General features: G+C 37.9%; 1 protein-coding gene across 1 annotated transcript in view; it reads right to left on the reverse strand.

The window, feature by feature from the left end:
• Positions 1–1,349: 1,349 nt before the first annotated feature.
• The window catches only part of NKAIN2 (sodium/potassium transporting ATPase interacting 2), a 981,640-nt gene continuing 970,662 nt past the window's right edge, over positions 1,350–12,327 (reverse strand). The window contains exons 8-9 of the mRNA XM_060167694.1: positions 5,664–5,745; positions 1,350–1,488 (exon numbers count right to left, since the gene is read on the reverse strand). Of these exons, the coding sequence (XP_060023677.1) occupies positions 1,479–1,488; positions 5,664–5,745 (92 nt within the window). The 3' untranslated portion in view covers positions 1,350–1,478. The remainder of the gene's footprint in view (positions 1,489–5,663; positions 5,746–12,327) is intronic.

Consider the following 12,327-nt stretch of genomic DNA (forward strand, 5'->3'; position numbering starts at 1 on the left):
TCAGGTGGATCCAAAAAAAATGACTCATCTGAGTTCCTGACAAGCCTGAGCTAATTATGTTTTTCACTAATGAAAACCAAATAATGTTTGAATATATAGAACAAAATTTCCTAGGAATTCAGAATATTCCTTAAACACATTGACCTACTATTAAGTTTCCAAAGGCATCTTGTTGCCAACTACGTCAACAGCACAGTTTTTCTGCCACAATAATACAGGAGGATTAAAATACACCCTAACACACAACAGATCCCCCAAATACCACAAAGAGATCTCAAATATTTCACCAAGGTAACTATTGCTCCCCCCACCCACCCAAAAAATAATCTCGTACGCTGAAGTTAGGAAAAAAAGTTCACCTACGTAGGGGCTTCCATTTGAATTAGATATAAAAGAGTAAACATAGCTAATACATATTCAGTTGGCCTCTGTTGATAGAAATCCACAGCTGTTTCTGTGTTAGTAAAAGACATTGGTAGATACTTATAAAAGCACCTAGAGTGCAATAAATAAAATCAGTGAGTTAAGCCATTTCTGTTCTCTGCTTCCAGTAGATTAATGAGTTTAGTAGATTGATACGTTTCTCTTTGTCCCACCCAACCCCCTCAGAAGACCTTATTGAGGAATTATAAAGATGACGATTATTACTTTGTTATTATTACTTGTCTTTTTCTGGCCACCATGGAGGCTCAATGGTAAAAGCACTTTGCTGACAGCTGGCAGTTTTTGTACACAGACACACTGCAGTTGCTGAGCTATGCAGTCTTGTTTCTTGACATGACACACACAGACTTGAACTCATTCGGAATTAATAGCAGTGTGTTAGCCTAAAGGAAGTGACTTGGGGGTGTCTGCACTGAGATTCTCAGGCGCACAACTTAGGTGGGTTAAGGCAAGTATGTACGGTACAGCCTTTAGGGCAAACAACCTGCCATTTCAGACTTCAGTTACAGGGTCATCATGCCGTGTTTCGTTTGTTTGTTTTTTGCAATTACATTGCCTACATAGCTGTGGTGCTATCAAGACATACGGAGTGCAGAAGACAGGGCTCTCTAGCTAATGTGCCCTGGATGACTTCGCAGCTGGCAGAGGCTGACTGGCTGGGCTGCAGAGCAGTTAGTGACGGCCAGCAGAGGGCACCAGCACGTCTCCTTATGAACTTTCCAAAGGCCTGGGAGAAAGCAGCCTGCTTTCAGGAAATCCACGATGGGCGTATCCTGCATATCTGTCTGTTTCAGTTAGAAAGAGGAGGCCAAGTAGAATTGGTTGTGTGCCCATGTGTGCCCGTGTGTGTGTGTGTGTGTGTGCCCGTGTGTGTGTGTGTGTGTGTGGTCCCAGTGTACATGGAGGCTTTATGTTTTGTTAGTATGTATATATATTTAAACTTAGTTGCTTCTTGCTCTTCAAAAAATGCAGGAGGCCACTGCGAAACAAGTTCTTTGAACGGTCCAGGAGCTGATATACTGAAGCCATTTGTATTATTTCGACCTGAGAGAGAGAAAAAAAAGATGTTTTTAATCAAGGGTGAGAGCCCAGCACCTTTTCTCACCTCTCCAAGCACAAGAGTAAACCAAAAAAAAAAATAAAAAAAAAAAATAAAAGAGATCCAAAGCCCAAATTGTGCTTTAAATAGACAATTTTCCTCTCCTCAACTTTTTCCGCAGTGCAACCTTTTGGATAGAGAGGCCATTTATGGTAATTTAAAATCCATTTTCTGGGGGCAAATGAATATGTATTGCTGTACAATTAGGCCGCCAAAAAGAATGCAATGTTTTCAAATGTGGTCTGATATAGCATGGAGTATTTTCGCATTTATACTGCAGGGAGCCCAAACAGATCTCAACCTGCTTCGGCACTTAGGTCAGTGGTAGTCAAAGCAGTTACTTTGTTAGAAAATCAACCTGTGGGCGTGGGAATGTTTTTGCGCAGCAACTTCATAGCCATTATTTGTTTCAAAGAATTCTCCAAACTGTAAGAGAAAAATTAATGAAAACTTTTCCCTTTTAGATGGATTATAGATAATCTGAAGAATTACAGGCCAAGAACATTCACCCAAGTTAACTTTAAAAAAAGAGGACTGTCTATTCATTGACTACAGGAACTGAAACAAACTGTGAATGGAGGTCAGTTAGGACAGTGTTTTCAAAGCCTTGTCCAGGCTCTGAGCCACAGAAGATTTGCTGGGTATAATGGAAACCCCACAGCTAAAACTGCGCATTGCTTTTAAGCATCTGTTTTCCTTCTAAGGAATGGCTTTTATTTCCAGTTGCTATATAATATCATTGGGGTGCTTGAACTGGCCCATGATGTTAAATTACTCTTATTTTATGAGACTTATTTATGGCAGGTTGACAGGAGAAGGTCTACCCCACAGGACAAAGATACAGGAGATGCTCAGGTCTCTGCCTCCCAGCAGGGGATGAAGTTTATGCTTGAATCATTTTTGGTTTTTCATGGGATTTTAATAGGCAGTGACTCTCCAGTGATTGTATTTGAGGGCTACACAGTTGAAAAAGTGCTTCATTCAACACCACATATAATGTGAAATCAAAAGGGAATAAAGGAAACGCAGGAAAAGGGGAGGGTGCAGGCATGTATGGAACTATGGCAGCTAAGTTAGTGTGAGGAAGTAAAGATAAGTAAATTTAAAATCAGGGAATGAAATGTCAGAGCAAACTCAACAGTCCACATAAGAATTTGGAAAAAACTAAGCAGTCAGGAAAACCAGTTGATAATTGGGGCTGTGTAAGGAACAAGTTGTGTGACCTTTGTGTTTCTTTTCTTTCATCTAGTTTCCTCACCTGTAAAATAAAATCTTAGTGTTCTAGTACTTGAGGTCTGCTAGAGGATTCTTTGTAGAAGGTATGGTAGTAGTATTTTGACTGGTGATTTATTAAACATTTAACTTATTTCATGAGCAGTGAGACTTGAAAGATCTTATATAATTTTACTATTCTTAGGCAGTGAGGAGGAAAATAATATTTTTATTACTTTTGGTTCAGCATTTAAAGTACTTAATAAAATCACGAGAAGTTTTGTCTTCAAGGAATTTTGTTCCAGACATTAAATTTGAAGAGTCCTCTATTTAAAGACAACATTGGAATTATGAATGCCTGGTTTGAAACTATAGTCTTGATTATATATAATCGGCATTCTCGTGTTATTATCAGAGCTGATCCTTACAGAGTGGTTACATCTAATTTATTATATTTTGATCATATTTATTGATCATTCATATTGACCAACACAATGTAATATTATATGATAAGAATGTTGTGTGATATTGTCAGAAGCAAGAAATTGCAGGACTTGTAGATGTTCTGGTCTACTCTTGAGCACAAACATATTGTTACATGTTACTTGGGCTGACATATGTGATATATTGTTTACAGAGGAAACCTTTTGGGAATGAAATACAGTGTATGGTGATTTCTGAGTTGATAAAATCTTTTCATGAGTAATATTGGTTAACATAAGCATTATTACTACATCTAATAAATTATGTTTATTAAACATGTAGTATGTGACATGTCCTATGTTGTACATGCTCTACAAACATTGTTTTATGGAAATTCAGAACAACTATATGAAGTGCATATGCTATTGTCTCTATTTTGCAGGTGAGGAAACTTAGGCTTGGTGAGAATAAAGTTATTCAAATAAAGTTATAGGTCCAAGGTCATAAAGAATTTTATCTCATGCAGTCTGGCTTCAGTAGCTCGTCTTAACCACTACTCCTTACCACTGCTCCTTACTGCTTTGACTTTATTTTTTAATAGAACACTTTACACAAGGCTATGTTACAATATTGAGAAGAATGGTAAAGAATGTAAAGGATTTATCATTTTATTTTTTGCTTAAGCTATCAAATCTTTCTGGGAGGATAGGAATGTTATGGTATAAATAGAGAGACAACTATAGTATGGGGCAAAACAAAAAGATGTCAAAGGAAAAAGATTAAGAAATGTTTCATAAAGGAAGTATATTTTAAGATACAATTTGAAGGAGAGTGGGATTTGAAAGAGTGGAATTTGGGGGAAAACAAACAACATTTGGTGTCAAGAGAACAGCATGGACAATTGGAAAAATACATGTCATATTTGCAGATGGTAAGAGTTTTAGTTTGACTGTAAAAAAAAAAAAAAAAGAAAGAAAAAGGATAAGGGGAGATATCAGACTATGTGTGCCCTCAATAGATGATAAGCTTCAGGAAGCAGAGGCCAGCTCTTATTTATCATTACATTTTCCTGGGGTCTCCCAGCATTGTCTGCATATGGTTGAGACTATTAAAGGTTGAAGAGGAGAGATAATATTTCAATAGAACACTGGGGCCAGATCAGCGTAGATTTGCAAAGTCTGATAAGGAGTTTCAACTTTGTTCAGTAGGCAATAAGGAGTCATTGATAGGTTTTGGGCAGGGGCTTAACATAATCAGAGTGGTACTTTAAGAAGATTAATTTGGCAGTCACATGGAAGGTGGGATAGGAGTTCTAAAATAAGAAAGAGACTGGAAAACTTCAGTTAATGATTGCCTGAATTAGGGCAGTGGTTTTGGGAATGTAAAAGAGGGGATGTGTGATGTCCTGTTTACAGAGGGATGCTTTGAATGACATACAGTATTGGCTGATTTCTGAATTCGATAGTTTTTTTATGAGTGGTGTTACCAAATGCTTTTGGGAAACTACAAGAGACACACACACAAAATGCAGGCATGATGCATAGATCATTCCCTTTGTAAAGAAAAGCTTAAAAGGGGATGTATAAGGATTACTTTAATCTCTCTGGAGGAGAAATAATCCAAAAAATGTATTTATTATCCTACACACTAACAATATTAAAAGGTAAAATGATTCAATGGTGGAGGACAACGACGACAAACACATATCTTCAAAGAGAGAAGCTCACATTTCGAAATGAATTGGAATCTTACTTTCTATTTTGATCTTCGCTTGCAATTCAGCATATCACTTGATGCTGATATATAGAATTTGTTATCAGTTGTTATCCAAGGGAATTTGCCTAAACACAGATATAAAAATCAGGCTCTGATTGTATGTCTGCTCTCTTGAGTGCTAGAGTTAAGGGTCTGATAAGTTTCAGTGTTAATATTCTGGTTTCATTTTCACTTTTCACACCAGAAAAATGAAAGAGTATTATTATTTTCTAACACTACACATAATTAAGGTGATAACCTATCATTTATCATCCAAATGAGAACACTTTTAAGACTAATAGGGTGTGCTGGTAATAATTATATCAGGACAACCCATGTAAACTAAGACTATACTGGGAAAACCAGGATATATGGCTTATATATAGTTACATATAACTACCTACAATGTTATATCATTTTCAAAATACACAAATTTCGGGTAATTCAAAGAAGTTGTATATTATATTGGATTTTTAGCCATGTAGTTGATACTTATGTAAGACTACTTTTAAAAGTAACTTTAGAGATAGCTTTCCTGATAAGTTAAATTTTATTCATAATTTAAAAAATTTATTAGAATTATCTCAGTCAGAACAATATTAATAGAAGAGAAAATACTGAAAGTAAATGACTGAAGGAAAGCTGCATGCCATCTATTTTGTGCCACAATAACATTTTCTTAATCATCTTTTAGTATCCCAGAAGAATACCTCCAAATTAAAGTACTTACATGTACATAGGCTGTAGCTGTAAATGAGATGTCTTCTGAGGCCCCTGATAGCCATAAGAGTCAAAGCCACCTATGAAATCAACTGAAAGGGACAATCGCCTTAATTAGTTAACTTTTCAGAAGAGATAAACGTTCATGATCAAGGTCTCACACAGATTACTAATATAAACCTTTTAATAATCTATTAAACCAGAACTAGCTAATTGTGGAGGAAAAAAGATAGTTCCTTCAAGGCAGTGATTTTTTTCCCCCCTCAACTGTGAGATTCAATTATTGCTTTACAAGAATCTATTCACTTGGAAGAAGAAATTTATATACTCCTTTGAAGCAACCAAGACCTAATTGGAGCAATAAAATTCACTTGCACAATTAAGATGCTATACGTCTTTTTGGTTAGCATGGAGATTTTCTGCAACACATTACAAATGTAAAAAATAATGATTGCTCAAGTGCATGTACCTATCAGCAATTGCGGCACTAGTAATAGTGTTATATCCTATGATTGTCAAGTACAAGGTGCAATGGTGGAGGTCATGTAAATTAGCTCAAAATGGCTGTCTCTGCCATTATGTGGTTCATAATCTCAAATAGACAATCAGAAATAAAGATGTGCAGCAAACTCTAACCAAACATTCAAATGCAATACATACCTAGGTATTTAAGGTACAATGAGATGTAACAAGAGTTACTGTGGTAGATTATATTATCCAAAATAGCTGCAACAATATCTCCTATTCCATATCTGCCTGCAGTGTGACCTTGACACTCACCCCATCCTGAGGTTTGGATCTTTGTCCCTTCCTCTTGAACCTGGGTAGAACTTTGTGGCCACTTTGACCAATAGAGTATGGTAGAAGTGACATTTTGTGACTTCCAAGGCTAGATCAAAAAAATGTCATGCACTTTGCTCTTCAGGGATGCTCTCTTTTGGAACACAGCCATCATGCCCAAACTAGGAATCCCAAACTAGCGCACCTGGAGAGATCAATGGAGGACCCTCGGATATGATTTTGGCTGACAGGCTAGCTAAGGTCCCAGCTGATAGTCACCATCAACACCCAGACATGTGAGAAAAATTGCCTCCAAATGATTCCAGCCCCAAGCTGTTGAGTCAACCCAATCTTGGAGTCTCCCAGCTGAGGGCCCTGACATCCGGGGTCAGAAACAAGCTATCCTCACTGTGCCCTGTCTGGATTTTTAACCCACAGATCCATGAGCATAATAATGGTTGTTTTATACCACTACATTTTGGAAGGGGTAGTAACTGGGACAGTAAATACTAAGAGTGCTGTGAAAATGTTTTGGTTTTGTTTTTTCTTTCCCATTCCTGGATGTGGAGGTCATGTGGTGGGGCAAAAAGAGGCAAAACAACAAAAAGCTGACAAGATAGATGACTGGAAGAAGAAAGAGAGGAAACTAGAAACTGAATTAGGGTGCTAGAGGATATCTTTACTTTTTCTAATATCTTTTTCTATTGGCTTAGCTTTGACTAGTTTTTGTTCTTTTTAATATCCTAAGTGTTACAGGTAGAAATTGGAGCAAGTAACATAAAGTCCATGATGTCTGTTTAGTGGGGAAATCTTTTCATTTTTTTAAAATAGATTTTATTTTTTAGAGCAGTTTTAGGTTCACAGCAAAATTGAGAAGAAAATACCAAGAGTTGCTATATACCCCCTCCTGCCCCCACCCCGCCCAGCACGTGCACAACCTCCCCTACTGTCAACATCCCAACCAGAGTGGTGCATTTGTTATGGCTGATAAACCCATACTGACATATTGTTACCACCTAAAGTCCAGAGTTTGTATTATGGTTCACTTCTGGTGAAGTGATGTAATGACATGTATCCACGATGTTAGTATCATATAGAATAGTTTCACTGCCCTAAAAGTCCTGTGTTCTGCCTTTTTATCCTTCCCTCTCCCCTAATCTCTAGCAACCACTGATCTTTTTACTGTCTCCATAGTTTTGCCTTTTCCAGAATGTCATAGAGTTGGACTCCTATAGTATCTAGCCTTTTCTGATTGGCTTCTTTCACTTATTAATATGCTTTCAAGGTGCCTCCGTGTCTTCTTATGATTTAATATCTCTTTTTATCATGAAAACCCTTTTATTGAGGCAGAATTTCTCTTCTGGTCAGAAGTGGAATAGTACAGCAGTCCCCCTTATCTGCGGGGATACAGTCCAAGACCCTTAGTGGATGCTTGAACCATGAATAGTACTGAACCCTATATATACACAATACTATTTTTTTTCCTATACCAACGGATGGGTAGCATACACAGCATGAATATGCTGGACAAAGGGATGATTTATGTTACTGGAGGGACAGAGCAGGATGGTGTGAGATTTCATCACCACTACTCAGAATGGCTCACGATTTAAAACTTATGAATTGTTTATTCCGTTTAGTCTTTTCAGACTGCAGTTGACGGCAGGTAATTGAAACCATGGAAAGTGAAACTACAGATAAGGAGGACTACAGTGTAATGAAAAGGACAGAGATCCTGATGTTATAAGGATCAGGGTTCAAATACTGCTTTGACCACTTGCCAGCTGTGTGACCTTAGACAAATCACTTAACTTCTCTTACATAAGAATTATAATACTTAATACTATTAGTGTGAGGATAAAATAAGGAATGTAGAGCCCTGGGTGAGACATGTGGTGTGGAAGAAGAAAATTAAAAGCCCTTAAAAATTCAGGATTTTCTTTATAATTCTTCTAAACCATGCAGTTTAGGAGAAAGAAAGTGTTTTAATTTGGAACAACTGTAGAACTATATCAAATATTTTATAGAAGATGAATTAAAAGAGAGCAAACCTCTTTTGTTTTCTGAATTGCCCACGTTTGCACATTAGCTAATATAAATGGTACCAGAAGAGCTGTACAATAATTGAATGGCAACTATATTTAAAGTTTGTATTTTGAGAAATTATTTTCTACGATTGGGGATTCATTGCAGATAGTGCCTAAATGCCTGTTCATTTGGGTTCACTCTTTTTTTTGGTACGTGGGCCTCTCACTGCTGTGGCCTCTCCCATTGCAGAGCATAGGCTCCGGACGTGCAGGCTCAGCGGCCATCTCCCACAGGCCCAGCCACTCCGCGGCACGTGGGATCCTTCCGGACTGGGGCACGAACCTGTGTCCCCTGCATCGGCAGGCGGTCTTTCAACCACTGCGCCACCAGGGAAGCCCTGGGTTCACTCTTATCAACATTAAGACTTAAGGACTAGTTTTCTGAGAGGCATTCAAGCATTAAAGTTTCCTTGTTCTGAGGTTCCCTGTTAGTAAGATGGCCCCACCCTGGTGCTGGAGAAGAGAGTGGGCAGATGTAAACAGTAAGGTCTCCTCCACTGAAACCGAGATCCAAGTCAATCTCAGGCTTATTAGTGTTTTTATTGATGTTTTGAAATATTTCCTTAGCTTGATTCCAGAGGTGTGAGATGGATGGCAGAAAAAAACAGATGGTAATTTATAAGTCAGAGACTGTGCAGTGAGCCAAGGGATAACTGGAAGAAACCAAGATGAATCTTCAAGTCCAAAGGATAGAATTGGGACCAAAACTGGGAAACAAAGCTTGAGTCAGGAGCAGTGTAGACCTTCTGGAGACATGAGAAAAGGCCAGAAGGGAAATGAGATGTGTCTGAGTACTGTTGCGAATGGAGGTTGAGTTGTCTGGGTCTTGCTCTTATTAGCCATCTATCTGATGTGTGGGATGGTAGAGCCGATTTACAACTACCCAACTGGAGAGGATAGTGCTAAAGCTTTGACAGAAGGATTGCGATTGTTCTGATCATTCAGGTCATCTGGGGTCATGGAAAAGGATGCAACAGCAGATGACTCAGAACCAAGATGAGAAAAGAAGAGGATCTGAATGTAACCAGGATGCATTTTTACCATCTCACTTGTGAGGGGGCATTCAAATTTAAATCAGAATCAAAGGATATATTTTCTGTAGTGTATTTTATATACCTGTCTGTGTTCACAGCCAAAGAATTTATGTAAGGTCAGTTTCCACATGTACTCATTCTCAGTAATTGTTTGGATGTCTTCCTAAAGACCTGAAGGAGAGGAATATTAATAAGCTGGATCCAACTGACCACTAGAGTTAAGAGTGTGGTGGTCAGTGTAGGTAGACATGGTTCTCTGTATCTTTTACAGAATGGTGTTTCACCCATAATTTGGAACTCTTTGGGGTGCCATGTGGGTGGAGAGCATAGTAGACAAAATTATGTTTTTCTCTCTTAAAATTGAATTACTGGGGTTAGCTTACATTTTTAGAATACCCTCAATGCCACTTTGGTCTGTTTTCTGTTTCTTTTATATAATTACATTCATTTAGGCTCTAAAGAGGCTACTGAATATTGTAAAACTTTCCTAAGCAATAGGAGTCATGAAACAGCTAGCAGGTACTTCTCCAAGTAATTGTGATGGCATCTAGATGTTTGGCTCCTAGCTCAAATTTGTTGTCTAGGAGGATGTTGCAGCCTTTAATGGAACAAAAAGAATGAGAGGAGGGAGTTGGTGTTTGGCTTCATTAGGAAATGTAGTATGTAAGTTATATGTGGCACGTACAAGCACCAAGGACCAGGAAACACTTGGGAAAAGGGAAATGTAACTGTAATTGGTGCAAGGCAGATTAGGGACTTGCTGGGATTTTAGAGGTTAATTTCTTTTTACTCATTCAGCTTTATTGTGCTTTATTGAAAACTATCTCCACCTGACATATTGTGACTCTGCTTTCTGTTGTTGATCCTATCACTATAATTTAAGCTGCATGAGATTTACTATTTACTACAGTAGCCCCAGGACCCAGAGCAGTGTCTGGCTCATGGAAGCCATATTTACTGAATAAACTCTTTAGGCTGTTGTTGTTGTTGTTTTTTTTTTTTTAAAGACAATTGATTTAAGCATGGAAGATGCTGGTAAAATTTCTAAGTGAAATTTGACTGAGTGCATTTACCCTTTCCTTCGTAAGGTCTTGAATGATAATAAAGAGAGGACCTTTTATAGAAGATCTAGAATGTCAGTGATTGCTTGGGTCCTGTGAGATAAAAGAAATCTTTTGGACACCAATGGGAAGAAGGCACCGCCCTAGTCTCTTTGATCTAGGGGAGTAGAAGGAAAGAGGCTAGGACATGCTTTAGCATCAGAATGACTGGGCTGAGAGGGCAATCCACTGATGAATGCTATGTTGCAAATGTTGATAACTGCTAGGGAAAACATTGCTTTCTTTCTGGCCAGTTCATAGCATCCTAAACAGAGGTACATGACTGGGTAGGTGACAAAATAAAATAAAATTTGTACTTGTTTAATCTTTGCCTCATTGTAGTGATTTGCTTTTGGTCATCTGAAAACAACTCAGGAATGTTATTTTCTTTTCAGATGTTACAGCGTTTTCTCTTTGGCTTAGTTTTCCTATCTGCAATATGGGTGTGTTTTTGTCTACTTACCAACAGAGGCACAGAGATGCCCAATGATTTTAAATTAGTAAAGTGCCATGTCAGTTTAATAACTATGATTTAATAAAGTTAATAATAGTGGGATTTCAAAATTACCAAGTAAGAGGAAAGTGCTTTTTGAATAAATATTCCTCACTCAAATATGTTCCCTGTTGTGAGCTTCCCTTTTATTTAAACCTTTTAATCATGACCACTGAGTTCAGCAAACTTAGAACTGCTTTTCTAAATACATGTTGGCAGGGAGGTATTGTAATATAATATTGTACCTTGGTTATTAATGACAAAGCCACTAGGCAACACACTCTCTTTTGGAGACAGAGCTGGAAAAGGCTATGGGGGGAAATTTTAACAGGCAGTTCACAGAAAGCTAAGCCTAAATATTTGGAAGAACTCATTGAAGGACATTAAAAAATTTGTGTGGGCCTATGAAAACAGAGTGTAAATCCATTGTCTCTGCAGGTCTCTATTTCAAGGGTACTTATCTCCAGTTGCACAAAAGGAATTCAGAGCATAACCTACTGTAGCCCAAATTCAAAAGCCCCGCCTTCCTCCCACACAGACTTACTTGGTGGCAGCAGTTCAGCTTCCTGTGTGAGCTTGATGTGCTCAGTCTGGACTTGCATCTCTGAGTGGACTCAGAGCTATTTTTTTTTCTGATTAGGAAAACACAACCCTTTGTAGGAGTACTTTAGTCTGTTATTGCCTGAAAGGTCACTGAAGTGTGATGCTACAGAGAGCTTCTGGCAGGCGAAACATGCATTGAATGACATGAGACTTATTAGTTAAATCATGGCAGATGCTTCAGTTCCTAACCTTCTTCAGAAAATAACATTTTCTCAGGGTCTTAGGATTCTATTTTCCATGTTTCTCTCTTAGTTGTATCAGAACCAGATCTTCAGTATTTTAAACGTGGTAACACATTTACATATACTAAAAACTGAAAGTGGAATGCGATCACCACAATGGTATAAAAATGAAATATTTCTTTAGTTAGAGATCATTTGAGTAACCACTTTAAACTGTTGGTTCTAAAAATAAAAATGAAATATAAATTTCCACTTGATAAACTGGTTTGTCTTTTCACTCTTGCCTATTTTTGCTAATTCTCAGTGTGGCCAGTACCTTAGGTGAGATTTGAAGAAACACATGCTGGTCTTCTGCTGAGACCAGGATCTTGCTATTGAATCTTATTCTAATAATC

Source organism: Lagenorhynchus albirostris, chromosome 12, assembly GCF_949774975.1.
Source record: "Lagenorhynchus albirostris chromosome 12, mLagAlb1.1, whole genome shotgun sequence".
Lineage (NCBI taxonomy): Eukaryota > Metazoa > Chordata > Mammalia > Artiodactyla > Delphinidae > Lagenorhynchus > Lagenorhynchus albirostris.